This window comes from Rana temporaria, chromosome 1 (assembly GCF_905171775.1).
Source record: "Rana temporaria chromosome 1, aRanTem1.1, whole genome shotgun sequence".
In the NCBI taxonomy this organism is placed as follows: Eukaryota; Metazoa; Chordata; class Amphibia; order Anura; family Ranidae; genus Rana; species Rana temporaria.
The window spans coordinates 483,920,604-483,939,020 of NC_053489.1; the positions used below are offsets into that span (position 1 = coordinate 483,920,604).

General features: G+C 39.2%; 1 protein-coding gene across 1 annotated transcript in view; it reads right to left on the reverse strand.

The window, feature by feature from the left end:
- The window catches only part of BANK1 (B cell scaffold protein with ankyrin repeats 1), a 421,880-nt gene that overhangs the window by 242,855 nt on the left and 160,608 nt on the right, over window positions 1–18,417 (reverse strand). The window contains exon 7 of the mRNA XM_040329952.1: window positions 1,533–1,729. Within this exon, the coding sequence (XP_040185886.1) occupies window positions 1,533–1,729 (197 nt within the window). The remainder of the gene's footprint in view (window positions 1–1,532; window positions 1,730–18,417) is intronic.

Sequence of the window (18,417 nt, forward strand, 5' to 3'; positions counted from 1 at the left end):
CCTCATCAACATGGGGACAGGGTGCTCTGGGGTGGGGGGGCCGCAGTGCGCCCCCCTGCCCCAGAGCACCCAACCCCCCCATGTTGAGGGCATGCAGCCCGGTACGGCTCAGGAGGGGGGGGGGCGCTCGCTTGTCCCCACTCCTTTCCTGGCCGGCCGGGTAGTGTGCTTTGGATACGGGTCTGGTATGGATTGTAGGGGGACCCCCTACGCCATTTTTTTGGCTTGGGGGGGTCTCCTTACAACCCATACCAGACCTAAAGGCCCGGTATGCTCCTGAGGGGGGAACCCATGCCGGATTTTTATTTAAAATCCGGCGGAGAGTTCCCCCTCAGGATTCATACCAAACGCCTCACACGTGTAGAATTGGCGGGAATCCAAGTCGGATCTCCCGTCGCTTCTATGACGTGCTTGCTGGAATGTGCTTTTACTATTCCAGCGAGTGCGAGATGTCGGCACCCTGTCGCCGAGAATCAGCGCGATGCCGTTGTGCTAAAAACACATTCTCGGCGGCAGGCACTGTAGTCCTCAGTGATTAGATTCCCCTGCAAACACTGTACATTTCTGCAAAGGCACCAGACTGCATTAATTTCCCAGTTATTACTAGTTTTATTTTAAACCAATGAACAGCCTCTTGAGCGAAATAAAGTTAGCTTTGAAAATATTTCCCTAACATTCTTTAGTTTTAACTGTTGTTGTGCAATTTGCCAAAAATTATTGTTGATTTTGTCAGAAAAATTGCTTTATATAATAAGAGACAGCTTTTCAAAAGATGACTTTCAAAAGAAGTGCCTTTATTCAAGCAAGACAGTGCACATTGGAATCCTCACATAGAAGACCCAATGTTTTGCTTGAATAAAGACTTTTGAAAGAATTGACATCACCAGTGTGCCACCTTTGTCTTTTGAATAGTGTCTGCACACAGCACCAGTGATGGGTATCAGGTGTGATAACTCTGGAGGACAGAATTCTGGAGGCTGAAAGTGGTGAGGCTCTTCTAACAACGAGAGACGGGCTATGCTTATGCATCTTACACTAAAACTTATATTTCAATTAAATATGTAACTAATAGCACAAGTAAGGAAATAGAAATGTAGACCAACCATCACCTAATCTATTTAAGACACATTCTTATAGGATGTAAGCAATGTCATTTTAGTACAAAATACTGTAGATTGTTAAATTGAACTGTTATAGTGAACTTGGTATAGGATGGTCCACTCTACTTTATTAAAATGAAAAGATGTTTCATCATAGCTTGCTAAAACAGAACACTCACAGTAAGTCTAATTTATCAAATGACAAATGTGTCTAGAATTTTTCAATAGAACCTATAGCACCCAGTTAGGGTTCTCTCTTGCATTTTTGTTGGACAGAAAGGAAGACTCAAAAGGTAAAACTGATGACTGCTATAAGCTATGAGTACTGCTAATTGTAACAGATATCTATAGCAATATAAAAGTACATAGCTCATAATCAATACTACTTTTTGCCTGCCATGTCAGAACCAAAATAATACTATTTAGACTTACTGCTCGGTGAAGGATGATTTCTTGAATGTCTTTATGTCCATGTTTCTCAGCAATTGTAGCTGGATCATCTCCATACTTATTGGTGACTTGACAAATATAATCTGCCTCTGGGCTTTGCAACAACAGATGTGTGACGTCTTTAAGACCAAGTTTAGCTGCACAATGCAGTATGGTAGGTATTTCAACAGAGCTGGCATCTGAAATATAATTAAGAAAATATAACTATGGTACTGTATGTGTCTTTAATATAAACTATTCAGTACAGATGGGTTATTTATTTCTTGATAAAAAAAACACAGTCAAACAAAAGTATAGTACACCTACTGTATATCTGTTATTAGCTTTGCATGGGTGACTTCAATTTTTTGCAACTAAAATACTATCTCTGACAAAAGCTGTATTTTGCAGAAATGTTCCCTCCAACCCCATTTGTATTGTTTCACAAACATGCCTAAAATGTTTAAACTATCGATTACAAATTGATCTGTTGGTCACCAAATGCCAATAAACTAGCATATTCATTGTAGCCCAATTAAACTTTCAATTTAAATAAGCAATGTATCATCCAGGTGCATCCAAATTAAAGTCATGCTGCAGAAAATAACCATTTATCCCCATATAAAAGCAAAAGCCTCTCTGCATAGGTCAGATACACCCCTTGCAGAGTAAGACCTAAAGCCCTGGAATCAGTAAAGCTCATGTTTCTTGCTCATTAGAGGACCATCTCTGAGTTAGCAGGGGTTCCTTGGACCTTTTCAAAGAGACCACAGCTTCCACAAAGATTGCAAGTAGACATGTGCGTTCCCGCAAATTTGTTAGTATTCGTACATTCGGATCAATTCGAACATCCGAAAAGCTGAAAGAACCAAAATACGAAAATTACGAATAAGCAAAATAACGAACAAGCGAAAATATGAAGGTATGATTGGACAATCTTACTAAAATACGAAACACCGAGAAAGCAAAAGAACGAAAATTACATCTATAACAAAAGATTTGCATTCCGTATTTTAAATCCTTTGTCTGTTCGTAATTTCATTCTTATGTTCGTATTTTCATTAGTGTGTTTTGTAAATCCGTTTCTTTGTCTGTTCGTAAATTTGTGTACTTGTATCGTTCTTAATATCTTAGCCAATCAGCTTATCTCTTTTGTGCTGAGTCACATTGTACAGTGTAAAGCCTCGTACACACGATCAGACTTCAAACAAACTTTTCCGTGGATTTTTGTCTGAAGGGAGTTGGCCAGACTTTTGAAACCGAAAAAGTTTGTCCAATAGAGCGTACACGCGGTCGGATTTTTGGGAAAATTATAATTTTGAAGTTTGTTGGCAAAAAGTCTGACCGTGTGTACGGGGCTTAAGAGAAAGTATATCTTAATATGGATTAGCCGCGTGTTGCTATGTATTTATGAAAGTACAAAATTATGAATCCATTAAACGAAAATTATTATCTAACAAAATTACGAATTTCGAATCAATGAAAATAAATTAGACAGAATTACGAATCATTCAGTATAAACGAAAATAAAACTGTTACGAAATACGAACGGGTCCGAATAGGAAAACTTGAGTCTTACGAAATTACGAATCTTTACGAAACTATGGAACGAGAAGAAACGGAACAAAAAAATACGAACATTTTTGTTGTGCACATGTCTAATTGCAATTGTCCGTCTCTATAGCATGCTTGCAGGAAGCATGCTTTTCTACTCAGGCTGTAGTTGCTTTCCAGAAAAAACAAACTCTATAACATTACACACCCGTTCTTATGATGCACCAGGAATGCCTTTAGCTGATTTAAGAAACTTTACTTGCAGCTTTAATAAAAGTGCAATTTTGACAAATAAAAAATATAAAAACAGAAAATTGGATTAACAGTTAACAATGCAATTCTTTTTTTACCGAGATAAAGAAACATATCCCCATTACATAGTTTGATAAGGAATCTTCTGGTTTTGAAAATCCTCATTTATGTCATTTACATAGCTATTTTATCCTTCACAGTTGAAAAAATACTATGCAAATGTCATTTCATTAGCCAGCAAGCATCTCATAAACAGTGATTATCTCTAAATCTGAGCACATATAGAATGCTGTGGATGTGCTTAATACTCTAGGGTTGGCCAAGCTGTCAACAAATGGAATAAACAGGACATTTAATATTCTGACATTTCAAGCTGTAAAATATTTATACCGAGGTTACAAAAAATTCATTCACCAAGAAGGCAATGCCCTTATAGATTTTCATAATCAAACAACAAGTGAACAAAGCTGGCAAAAATATGAATGAATTCTTGATGGAGATGGATTTAAAATGTCAAGTTTACATATGTTAACATATATTTAGCTTGTACACTAAACATTCTTATAATGCATCCTTACATATAAATTTATTTTCATTGTGCAACAATGCTAAATATGTATACGGTATGTACTGTTTCTGCAGTTGTTTTACCTATCCGCATAATTTGTTCATGCAACAGTTCGTACTTTTCAAGATCTCATGTCCCTGTTAGTGCTTGGTTTAGTCCAACATCAATAAATCAAGTGAGGATTGACAACTTTTTTATTTTTTGTAAAGTTTACTAAAAGTACACCAAGCAGACTTACACAAGCATGTAGCAAGGTAAAGCTTCAATATATGGTAGGTTTCAGTTGATTTTGTATTGTTTAAACAATTAATATAGAAAGACAAAAAATACAAATGAAGAAAAAAAAGTACCGTATTTGCCGGTGTATAAGGCGACTGGGCATATAAGGCGACCCCCTAATTTTACATTTTTTTAAGATTTTTTGCCTGTACTCACTGTATAAGACGATTCCCCTTCCTAGGCTTCCGATGCTTCATATTTCTTCTTTCTGGAGCCACATTCTTCTTCATTATATCTGGAGCTGGAGCCATATTCTTCTTTGTTCTTGTTGGAGCTGGAGCCAATCATGGCGAGCGATGTATTCTATTAATAAATACAAAGCCTGCTTGAATTGGCAGAGGCTGTAACATCATCAGCCCACGCCTCTCTGACTCTTAAAGCCAATCCGAGCAGGCTACTGTATGTAGCCTGCTCAGATTGGCAGAGGTTGTTACTCCAATCCAAGCAGGCTCTGTATTCATTTGAATACATCGCTCACCCAGATTGGCTAAGTGGTATATACTGTATGTAGCCGAAGCTATATAAAGTATAACCGCACATCCAGCAGGCATCCGAGCAGCTGACCCGGCGTATAAGACGACCCCTGCTTTTTGGCCAGTTTTTTTAAATGTAAAAGGTAGTCTTATACACCAGCAAATACAGTAGTTATGTTCAGTCGCCAAAATGATTTTGTTCTATGTAGAAATTCTTGATTAAGAAAATTCACAGTAACCAAATGAGCGGTATCATTTTTTGAAAGAAATGCAAACTCATGTAGATGAATTGAGTGTGATTGTGATTATAGGAATAGAAAGGGGGTTCATAGGTTATTCTATAGGGGGCCAGTATTTTGTCAACTACTTGTTTCCAAAAATTTGTGTTCAGCTTCACATCAGGGAGTCTATTTACTAAAGGCGAATAGACAGTTAATTTTGCAAGTGAAGTTGCACTTTGCAAGGGAATTAGTGAGCTTAGTGAATGAGCTTAGTGAATAAGGGTTAATTCTGACTTCCATCACCCTTTTTTTGTGTTTTTTTTTAACATTTTCCTGGCACACGATTAGGTATGCACAGTGAACAGCCACTTTGCGAATCACCGCAGCTGTACATCGGTCCGTTTAACAGCTATAGCAGGCATGTGCGCGCCCGGGGGAGCTGATGTGCATGGCCACGATGTCCGCCAGCTACCGGCAATCGCTTCACAGAGAGCCAGAACAGGGATCTGTCAATGTAAACAAACAGATCCCCTTTCTGACAGGGAAATACAGAGTGATCGTCTGTTCCTAGTGATTGGGAACAGCAATCTCTCTGGACTCCCAGTAGGTCCCCTACCCCCACAGTTAGAAATGCCTCCCAGGGAACACATTTAACACCTTGATTGCCCCCTACTGTTAACCCCTTCCCTGCCAGTGTTATTCATACAGTAAACAGTGCATTTTTATAGTACTGTTAGCTGTATAAATATCACTGGTCCCAAAAAAGTGTCAAAAGTGTCTGATCTGTCTGCTGCAACGTCGCAGTCCGCTAAAAATCATTGATCACCGCCATAACTAGTAAAAAATAAATAAAATACAATTCCATAAATCTATCCCCTATTTTGTAAATGCTATAGCATTTGCTCAAACCAATCACAATACGCTTATTGCGATTTTTATTACTAAAAATATGTAGAAGAATACATATTGGCTTAAACTGATAAAGAAGCTTGTAGATTTAGTTATTTATTTTTTGTATACTTATTATATCAAAAAGGTGATCAAATACCACCAAAATAAAGCTTTTTCAATTTTGTTTGGGTAAAGCACAACCACGCAGTTGTCGGTTAAAGCAACGCAGTGCCGTATTGCAAAAAATTACCTGGTCATTAAGGGGGAAAATCTTCCAGGGCTAAAGTGGTTAAAAAGTAGTGACCACAGCATTCTCTGTGTCTGTGGATGCATTATTTAACTGTGGGAATAGTTAGCAATGGATGTACACCAGTATATTGATATCTCTGGAAAAGTTAACTACTTTAGCAGTACTATGCTTATTCCCTGACTCACTGCTTAAAGTGTAACTGTACCTATTTTTGTTTGTCACTTCTTGGCATGACCTATGATTTTTACCTGTGTCCATATCTCCAATTTGGGTATCTCACCCCATCGCACACACAGGCATAATCTTTGTATCATGGCTATCTAATTAAAGGGGTGGTTCACCCTAAAAACTACTTTTTCTTATTCCACGGCCCCCCCACATTACAATACGATTAAGGCTCTTATTATTTTTTTCATGCTGTACATACCTTAGTACAGCATATTCACCCGTGGCATCTGGGTTGCGAGTCCCGCGGGAGTGGGCGTTCCTAACATGTGTGTGATTGACGTTTTGCCCAAAAACGAGCTCCCCCCCCCCGTCGCGTAAGCCGCGTCACGATTGGCGAAAGGAGCCGAACGGCGATGCGCATGCGCAGTATAGCGCTGACTCGCCGTTCGGCTCCTTTCGCCAACCGTGACGCGGCTTACGCGACGGGGGGAGCTCGTTTTTGGGCAAAACGTCAATCACCAGCATGTGAGGAACGCCCACTCCCGCGGGACTCGCAACCCGGATGCACGTGTGAATATGCTGTACTAAGGTATGTACAGCATGAAAAAAATAATAAGAGCCTTAATCGTATTGTAATGTGGGGGGGCAGTGGAATAAGAAAAAGTAGTTTTTAGGGTGAACCACCCCTTTAAGTTTTTATAGAAACCGATTTTAAAATGCAGTCCAGAGAGAAGAGCCAGGTATCTCAGGTCACAATTAAGCTCTAATAATCAATAGAAACTAAGTTGGTTAAATGGTCATGGACAACATTAAATTTCTGCTTCATGCTACTCAAAAACTGTTTTAAACAGTTAAATTGTTTGATAATCAGAAAGTGTGCTGATTCCAGGTAGGCTTGGAAGCTTATATGTGGTATGTGGTGATGCTATTCATTTATTTCAAGCAAGTTGTAACTCATGTGACCTTCAGGCATCGGTACAATTTTTTTTTTATTGTGTAAAATTCTTTAAAACTTACATTATTTTCCAGACAGACATTATTTTCTTAGTGCGGAAGCTTTATAATATGCCACTTGTCATTATTAGTGGTTGGTGCTTCTGTTTTCATGGGCTTCCTTATTGTCAGCAGCAATGCTTTAGCAGTCGATCCACTATCTGTTGGGTTACCCGTGTCAGTGTGCACATTATAGAGGTTTCCAGAGGAAATATTTAATGTCCTCCTTTTTCCATTAGATGTTGCCCCACATTTTATGAGCCTGTGGGGCAGCTCTAGAGGGATGCATGGCATCTGCTCCTTCTTCCCTGCTTTCCTCCTCGCATGACCATTTGTGTTTTCTTACTGGGCAGCTCCAGCAGGAAATATTTATAGACGTTTCTTTAATGCTAGCTACCCATGTGAAACACACTGCTGAAGCTTGAGGGGTGGGTATGGCATTGGGGGGAATGTGATTGGGAGCCTCGCCGCAAGTCTATTATTAGAATACAATCAACTTCAGGCATTGACAATTGCAGGTTTCATTTGAGATTTCCAGCTTGCTGTGCCCCCTGATCTCAAATTACATTGAGGAGAATCTACTTTATGTCACATGACAGTGATTTATGGGTGGGAAAAAAATGATATTTGGGAACAAAAAAATGTGTGTGCTAGAAATTATTGCTTCTAATATGAAGTTGCTACAGTGAGTTTAATAATTATTTAAGCTCACCTTAAACTCTGAATTACATGGGTTATGAGTACAAGACCATGCTTTAGTCGGATAATGATTTTAAGATATTGTAAGGGATTGGCTCGGTAGCGGGGTGTGTGACCCCCTGGATGGGTTCACTACACACTGATCTATACAGAGAAACAGCCGAAGACGGTTGAAAGCAAAGATTTTGGTTTATTCTTCCATCTTGCTGGAAACAAGTGCAAGCATCCAAACAGCATAAACAAAATCAAACATAAAATAAACCCTGGCCACTTGGGGTGTCTACCTTCACCACACAGGAACCTATCTAGGGAGTCTGGCACAGCCTAGTGATGGGCAGACACTGCTGGTCCTACAGCAGAAAACAATAGTCTCTTTTTGATTTTTAACACACAGAAAAACCAACAGCACCTCACCTCTTCAGAAGTATTACTGCTCTGCTTCACTCAGAAAGCCTCAGGATGCAGTAATCAGTAGTAATCCTCTGGATTACTTATAGAGGCCTTAATTGCCTCCTTCTGAACAGCTGAATTTTTCCAACGCCCTAAAATCTTTCTGGCTACTTCTGCAGCCGACACCTGATAATAATTGGTGTATTGTTTAAACAAGGCAGAAATGTATCTCCCGTCTATGACAACACCCACAGATTTACCTGACTTCCTGTCACAATATGTATGCTCCCAATTAATAAGCTAACTAATGGTTGAAACCCTTTTTTAGATGATTTTATTTTATAATCCAAAAAAATAACATTCAACATCACTGCAATTTCCCTTTAAGGGAAAGTGTAGTAAGAAAATTAACTTGTTATATTTTTCTGGGCAATATAGTATGTTAATATTTCTTTATGTTTTTGTCTTAAATGTATTAATGGTGAGTCAAAGCAGCTAAATATGACAAACCCACAACTGAACCAAAAATTATGGTTTGCAATATGAAAATTAAAATATTTCTAAATGCTACTTAGGGAAGAACAAATGTAAAGGAAATAAGTGCATCTTAATGCGTCATCAATATGAGTAATAAACATCAGAATAACAGTAATATAACATCAGAAATACAATGCACCATATCACTTTATAGTCACATGTTATTGAATGCTATTTCCTTGCATGTAATATCTCAATGAGTGATCAATAACTCTGATAATGTTAATTAAACAGAATCAATCAGACCAAAAGCACTTATAAGTCTTAAGCTGATCACAGCTTGACACATTTAGAATTGCTGCATTTTGGATTTGTTTTCCTAGAATAATCAATATCAGCTCTAATTGTTGCAATTTGGTGAAGGTAAGCACATGGTTAGTGTTATTTTTTAAGTATTCTGAAATGAACTGAAATATGTAATGATCAACATCATTAAGCTACGAGGCTCAGCATCTAAAATTTCTAAGCTAAAAGTACTAAACATTACAGTATTTCTGGGTAGGAAGCTATTGAATATTTATGTATGGAACATTAAGTATTTAATGGGTGCAAAGATTTATCTTTTGGTTACTCCATACCAATATTTAATGTAATAGCTCTCGAGCGAGTTTGCCCTTATTCATGGCTGTTAATAAAAAGAAAAGAGTATAAAGTGGAAAAATGGGTTTACCAAAACTGATATTGTTTGCTTGTAAAAACATAGCTCAGAAATGTGATGCTGCATTACTGCATTGTTCAAATTTTTCTGATCGGTTCATCTTTCATCTTTTAAATTTGAGCATATTAAATCTAAAATTTATTAACCAAATACTGAGAAGAAAAGGAGCTGTCTGTAATTTATATTAGCGAGCAGAAACATAAGGTAACTGAAAATTACATTTGAAAAATAGGTTGTAAAATAAACAGTGATTTATTATTGCATCCCATCAGGTCGTAGCATTAATTTTGTAGTGGAGATTGGAAAATGAAAGATAACTTCTGACTGGTTGTACCAACTACTGCAGTGTTGGAAAAGTGTAAACAGTTTTCGAATATAAATTAATATTGTAAATACTGGAAGTTTGTGTGGTGTGGCTTTTTGAAGGACTGAAGGGATTGTGTTGATCAGGAATAGGAAGAACAGCTGAGTTTATCATAGCACAATGTTCATTGAAGATTAAAGGGGTTGTAAAGGTATTTTTTTCCCCCTAAATAGCTTCCTTTACCTTAGTGCAGTCCTCCTTCACTTAGCTCATCCTTCAATTTTGCTTTTGAATGTCCTTATTTCTTCTGAGAAATCCTCACTTACTGTTCTTCTGTCTGTAAATACACGCAGTAATGCGAGGTTTTCTCCCTGGTGTAGAGAAAGCCTCTTGAGGGGGCGAGCAGGAGTGTCAGGATGCCCACTAACACACAGCTCCTTCCTCTATCTGCAAAGTAGAGACTGTCCTGACTTGCCTGCTCGCCCCCTCCCCCTCAAGAGGCTTTCTCCACACGAGGGAGAAAGCCTCGCATTACTGTGTGTAGTTACAGACAGAAGAACAGGAAGTGAGGATTTCTCAGAAGAAATAAGGACTTTTAAAAGCAAAATCGAAGGATGAGATAAGTGAAGGAGGACTGCACTAAGGTAAAGGAAGCCTTTACAACCCCTTTAAATATTATTTTACAACTAAAACCAGAAAATAATCAACGCAAACAAACCTACTACTAAATTGCATCTGAACACTCAAGGCCAATATTACAATGTCTCAAAACAAAACATATACAATGGAATAGTGCAGGGATTTTCAATTAGCGGACCTCCAGCTGTTGCAAAACTACAAGTCCCATCATGCCTCTGCCTTTGGGTGTCATGCTTGTGGCTGTCAGAGTCTTGCTATGCCTCATGGGACTTGTAGTCCTGCAACAGCTGGAGGTCCGATAATTGCATATCCCTGGAATATACCCAACACAATAAAAGTCATGCATTATCCACAAAATGCATTTATATAAATATAGATAGATGAATAAAGTTCATCAAAGTTCTTAGATAAAGATCCCTGGTGATGTGAAGCTGTGCATCAAGGCAAATAAACAAGTGTCTGAATCCATGCAACACTTTCACCATAGATGTGTGTGGCTGCTCACATGACATATATGACCCCTGAACCAACAGGATGGTTATACAAGCATGCCCATACCAGGGTTTCAAATCTCCTTAAGGCCAATATAAATCTGAAGCAAGATAATCCCTCCGTGGTGTTAGTGGAACCGGTATAAAACAAACAAAGAGAATAAAGGGCCAGATTCACAGTGAGAGTATGCCGGCGTATCTACTGATACGCCGGCGTACTTTCAAATTACCCGCGTCGTATCTTTAGTTTGAATCCTCAAACCAAGATACGACGGCTTCTGGGTTCGATCCGACAGGCGTATGGCTTCGTACGCCTTCGGATCGTAGATGCAATACTTCGGCGTCCGCTGGGTGGAGTTTGCGTCGTTTTCCGCGTTGGGTATGCAAATGAGCTTTTTCAGACGACCCACAAACGTACGCATTCTCTTACGTTGTCTCTAGTCGGCTTTTTCCGGCGTATAGTTAAAGCTGCCATTTTGCGGCGTATAGATAGACTTGCCTTGTTAAGTATGGCCGTCGTTCCCGTATCGATTTTTTATTTTTTATTTTTTTTTGTGTAAGTCATCCGTGAATAGGGATGGACGCAAGTCACGTCTAAGTTCAAAAAATGACGTTGTTGCGACGTCATTTCGCGCAAAGCACAGTGGGAAATTTTGAAACAGAGCATGCGCAGTTCAATCGGCGCGGGGACACGCTTCATTTAAATGAATCACGCCCCCTAATCGCCGATTTGAATTCCGCTGCCAAAAATACACTACGCCGCCGTAACTTACGACGCAAAATCTTCCTGGATTCAAAATAAAGCCAGGTAAGATATGGCGGCGTAGCGTATATCTGATACGCTGCACCGATCCATTTCTATGTGGATCTGCCCCATAGTGCTCTCTGCTAGACAACAGTTTATTAAAATGTTAAAATCTAAAGTTCAAATCTGGCACTTATCCCAAGTGCAAGTAGCGAGTGCTTGATCAAGCAAAATACATAACTAACCAAAAAGATGGCCGCGGGTGACGTCATGCGTGGCTCCTCTCCCCCATACATGTTACATCCTGGGTGTAACTTTGATGACTGACCCTGATACAGGCATGCTTTTATGACAATCTTGTTTTTTCAGGGGTCATATAAGTCAGGAGAGAGGCCACACACATCTATGCTTGAAGTGTTGTACGGATTCAGACATCTGTTTATTTGTCTTGATGCACAGCTTCACATCATCTGGGATCTTCACTTCTTTTATCTAAGAACTTTTAAAAAACTTTATTCATTTATCTATATTTATATAAATGGATTTTGTGTATAATACTCGAATCTTATTGTGTTGGGTATATTTGCGTTGCACGTTTCTATTTTTTTTTTTTTTATTGTGCCAGTGACAAAAATTAACATTCATAAAAGTATTTATGAAGGCAAAACAAGCATGTTTGATTAACAGAGTAGTACTTCTAGGAGCCTCTGAGTGTATATAGTAATACACACAAAAGGTCTGCTTAGCCAAGTAATAAAAAGGAAGTCTGGTAGTGTAAAGTATGTAAAAATATGTACAAAGCAAGTAACAATAGCACAATTATGTTATGCTGGGTTCTGTCACTCCACCCACGAATATGATGAGTATAGCTTTCCCATTTAGCGTGATCCAATGCTGTCCATCTTGGAGGCCAATAGAAGTTTCACCCTGGGATTTGAACTGGCATCCCCTGAATAAAGCTAAACACACAGCAGCATAAAAATTATATTCTATTCCTCACACGTGTGTTACTAAAACCCCAAAAGAAGGTAGAAGCTGCACCTCAAATGCTCTGCAGCACACATCAGCTTAGCACTGACATGTTCCTTTTTCACTCTGGGCAACTGGTCAGGTAAGAGGACACTATTCCCTGCTAGCTTGAGGTAAGAGGAGGGGAGCAGAGGTGACTGCAAGGAATGTAGATATTGGCTTACATTTTAAGCATGCTACCAAAGACCATGGGGGCAGATTCACAAAGATCTGTGCCGGCGCAGCGTATCTGAGATACGCTACGCCGCCGTAACTTACCTGGCTTTGGTTTGAATCCAGAAAGAATTTGCGCCGTAAGTTACGGCGGCGTAGTGTATCTCTCGCGGCGTAAGGGCGCGGAATTCAAATGCGGCTAGTAGGGGGCGTGTTTCATTTAAATGAAGCGCGTCCCCGCACCGAACGAACTGCGCATGCCCCGTCCATTAAAACTCCCTGGGTGCATTGCTCCAAATGACGTCGCAAGGACGTCATTGTTTTCGGCGTGAACGTAAATGGTGTCCAGCCCCATTCACGGATGACTTACGCAAACGAAGAAAATTTTCCAAAAATATACGTGGGAACGACGGCCATACTTAACATTGACCACGCCACCAGATAGCAGCTTTAACTATACGCCGGAAAAATCCGGATGGAAACGACGTAAAAGAATGCGACGGCCGCTCGTACGTTCGTGGATCGTCGGAAATAGCTAATTTGCATACTTGCCGCGGATTACGACGTGAACGCCACCCAGCGGCCGCCGCAAAATTGCATCTTAGATCCGACGGCGTACTAAGGCGTACGCCTGTTGGATCTTACAAAGATGCCGTCGTATGTTGTTTGGTGGATACCAAAACAATGATACGATGCGCAAAATTTGAAATTACGCGGCGTATCAACAGATACACAAGCGTAATTTCTTTGAGGATCTGCCCCCTTATACGTTTATTTGATGGCCAGCAACAAAAAAACAGCAAGACAGTTTAATAACAAGCCTCCTCCATATTGCTATAATAATGTTTCTGTTGAACAATATTCACATCTAGCACATGTATTTTACTTATTATATAAAGTGCATGCATGGCTGTAAATCCCCCTCAATCTTTTCTTCATGAATGGACAGTATTTACATTTGTTCGTCAGATTCTAACACTATGATTACACTTAATTACTACTGCTGACCCTGAAAACCTATATATTTTGTGTAAGCACAGGAAAGTGAGACATATGTTGAGTTACTATTTTAAGCACACTATTTAAATCAAAGCTTTCCCAGCTATTTCGTTCCCAGCCAATTCATTACACAACACATTTTGATAGAAACGCTCTGCCCCAAGCTACAATTTTACAGTCTTCCACTGAGCCATTACGGTACTAAGAGTTTATCATCAAATAGCAATTTGACCTCATTTAGAGTTCTTTAACTTTCTTGTGTTTTTTTTAGCTGTTTTAAGACACGCATGAGCGGTTTGCAAAATGTATTTTGTGTATCTTTGTAATCAACATAATTTTTCTTCTCCTTGCTCTTGTGTTGTGGTGGAAGGTTAGAAGGATTAAACAAATGAAACAGAAGTTGCATTTACATGACACTTATGATAACTGCAGAAAAAACACAGAGGTTCTGTAGGTTAATAGGTATTCTCTAATTGCCTTCACTTTAACTAGAACTAAAAAGTGACCCTGTCTGCACATGGGCCATTTACTGTGGTTCCCACCGTCTTGTACGTCCCATAGTGACATATAAGCTGGAAGGAGAAACCACAGCAAGAGGTGGTGAAGGCAGGTATTTACAAACCCTGGAAGTATGTAAACTTTACAAAAAAAAGAAACGGTTTGCCACAAAGGTAAATATATGCAGTCTACTGTTAGCATGTATGTTTTACAAGTATATACGACCCATTTGGTGATCTTCTCAAAGTAGTATGAACCCAGCCCTGTAAAGGCTTTTAACTTTAGGTACTGAACTTTTATGCTGTTTTGTGGGCACACACATTTTTGAGGCTTGACATATTTGGTATTTAATCACTTGCCGCCCACAGTACGTCATATGACGTCCTGAGCTTTGAGTGGGGATATCTGAATGATGCCTTCAGCTGCAGGCATCATTTAGATATATATTTTTTAGCTGGTGAATCCCTGCACTGTAAAAACAATCATAGAAGCTGTTTATAGGGGATGTTCCCCTCCCGCTGCCCCCTCTGTGTTTCTACTGGCTCGCCTGTGTGATTGGCGAACCGGAGAAGGAATACACTGGCGGCCAAAGTTCACCATAGAGAATACCGGGTACAGTCTCTATGACTCTCGGAGGCCTGGGCACTACGTTACGTGCGGTCTGGTAGTTGTAAATACTGCAATGTTTTCAGCTGGAAAGCCTGGAGGAGAGATGTGGGGTCCTATTGACTCCACTTCTCTCTATAAAGAGGACCTGTCATATCCTATTACTATTACAAGGGATGTTTACATTCCTTGTAATAAGAATAAAAGTGATCAAAAAGGGAAGGTGTAATAATAAAAAAAATGAAAATAAAATAAACAATAAATCTTTTTATTTTAAAGTGCCCCCATCGCCACATGCTCGCACACAGAAGCTTGAGCCCAAATATGTAAATGACGATCAATCCACACACGAGGTATTGCAGTGAATGTTAGAGCAAGAGCAACAATTCTATTCCAAGACCTCCTCTGTAACTCTAAACAAGTAAACTGAACATTTGGACATTTTCCAGTACTAAAGTTTTTTCGCCATTCTACGAGTGTGCACAATTTTAAACCATGACATGTTAAGTATCTATTTACTCGGCGTAACATCATCTTTCACATTATACAAATAATTGGGCTACATTTTGTGTTTTTTTTTTAATTCAAAAACACGTTTGAACAATTGCTGTTTCCAAATACCTTGTGACATAAAAAGTTGCAACAACCGCCATCTTATTCCCTAGGGTCTCTGTTAAAAAAACAATTAAAATGTAATAAAATGTAATTTTCTTGCAAAAAAAGTATGTTTTTTGCTAGAATCCTCATTTTTAGGAGCGTAGGAGTGGTTAATAACCCAATACAACCTCATCTTGTATATTTTAACAACCTTTGGGGAAAATATTGTGTTTGTGTACACTAACATTAACTTGAGTATATTTTTTTACTGACAATATGGAAATAATGTGACATAAAAATTGCAATTACAACAATTTTATTCTGCAGGGCATCTGTTTCAGAAAATGTGTGCAAAAAAAAAAATTCCTCCAACAATGAAAGGGTATGGGGCTACCTACAAGTCATGCCTTATCTGTTACAATATATACTACATGTGCTATAGTTTTATGTTAGGGTCCACATTTTGAGGTGGTACCTCAACATGGCAATGTGGCTTAGCAAATATTTGCAAAATATGCAACAGAAAACTATAGTAACTTGAAATGTTAAACAGTTTGATTGGGATTTTTGTGTTGACTAGCACAAGAGTGTTCCAGGCAATTTTTGTAATGTTCCAGCAAACTTGAACATCTTCATTGGAAAATAGGAAAACTTACAATTTGGAACATGTACAATATAAATACTTTACAAATGTTATTATCTTTCTACCCTGCCTTAAAATACCCAATTTGCACACAAAAACTGTGTAAACTGAAGAAGTAGATTTTACTTGTAACCACTTATAGTGCTGCTTATGGTAAAGAATCTGGTGTCTCACAGCAATGTAAGGGTGCAGATGGTCTTATGCTTGATCCAGAAAGCAGTGAAGCATGAGGGGATGAGAGACATAACACACCACTACCTCAACTGGTGGAGAGGAACGTGAATGGCCTCAGCCTTAAACTCCTCATAAGCCATGCCCCTCTGATGCACTTCACCCCGTCCACATGGACTTTGTTATTGAGGACCCCTATGATTAAGTCCAAGTAGGCAGGGCAAAATGTATCAGAGTTGCAAGGCTTAGGAGGAGTTCAAGGCTGAGGCCATTCATATTCCTCACCATCTGTTGAGCTAGTGGTGTATCCCCTCATGTAAATTTAAGCTTAATTCTAAAAGAAGGCAAAACAAAAATCAAAATGAATCAATGAATCCTGAATCAAAATGCCATTTTCCATGTAATTATACATTTGAATTTGCGATTAGAAAATTATCCAAACATTTTTAAATTTCTGATACTAATTGTGCATTAATATCTGCAGAGTCAGTGCATTCTAAAGAGTAATGGTTCTTACTGTGAGGAATTCCTTAGTATATTCTTGGCATCATTAGCTTTCTTAGATCAATAGCAGATATCCCCATGTCCTGTTTACAGTCTTCTGCATAAAACATGAATCTGGCAGATCTTTATGCCGAGCCAGGATATAGTTAGACATGTTAATTAGGTTCCCTCCAAGATGTGTTTTCCAAATCAAAAACGGACAGTTAAAGTGGTTATAAAAGCAAAAGTTTTTTTTACCTTAATGCATTCTCTGCATTAGTATAAAAAAAATGTTCAAAAGCTGATTCCCCAGTCCCCCCCTTAAACACTTATGTAAGCTTGATCTCAATCCAGAGCAGTGCTTGTCTGCAGCAGCCCTCTCTCCCTTTTCTTCAATGGATTCTGCTGTCAGTTAAGGGAGAGAGGGGTTGGGCCAAGCTGTGCTGGGTTTATATAGAGGCACACAGCCTGCATTGGGATCAAGCCCGCATGAATGCCCCCATAGCAAGCGGCTTAGAGAAAAGGAGGAGCCAAGATCGTCAGGGGAGAACTCCAGAAGAGGAGGTTAAGGGCCACTCTATGCGAAACCATTGCACAGAACAGGTAAGTATAACATGTTTATTAAATCGTAATGTTTGGTGCAGCGCTATTAGAAGTAAATGATAAATATGAAGAACAACAATCCTACAAGTGAATCAATAAAGCAAAAACAAAATGTCCTGGTCAGTGCAAAAAATTCTACAATCTGTAAACAGATTTTATATTGTTAAGAATAATTTATTGGCACCTGTAGGTGTGACTCCTATGTGCAGATTGGCCTCTAACCGTACTGCCGTAAGGTAACAGCATATGTGAATGATCTGGTAGGCTCCAATGGCTTCAAAATGACCCTCCTGTGGTTTTCCCACCTAGTGGCTCTCTCAGATAGATAGTTCCAGCTACCTCTAGGGGTCCTCCTCTCTTTGGCCCAGTATATGGCTCTCGAAGATGCATTTTAACTCTTCTATGAAGATCTAAGATCTATGATTCCACTCCTCTCAAAATTCACACTCACTAGATCAATGACTTATTGGGTATGTCTTTCCCATTAACAGGCAACTCCAGAGAGGCAACTTTGTCAGTATCCCAGTCAGATCTCCTGAATGGTTGATGCGTGTCCCTCAATTGTCTGATGATTCAAGCTCTGATACCACTGGCAGTCTCCTTAGCTCGTAACATAGGGGAAAAAAAAAGTCCTCATACAGTAAACCAGTGTCAACAGGCAGCATCAAGATGATTTGGCTGATGCTTTTTATATTCAAGCCAGGCAGGTACGCAGCAATAATTGAGCCAAGTAGTTTTCATCTTATGGCTTCCTCAATATCACTTTGTAGGTTTAGGCACTAGTAGTCACATAATCCACACAAAAACTGTTCCAACAGCCAGACCCAATATATACAACAGCTGAACAGGCCACTCAAGGATTTCTTGGCCGACATTGTCACGTTATTATTTACTAGACATGTGCATTTGTTTTCAACCAAATTTCTGGGATTTTCACGTTCATTTTAACAAACGATAACGAACATGCAGAATCCAAAATCCAAAAGATCCGACA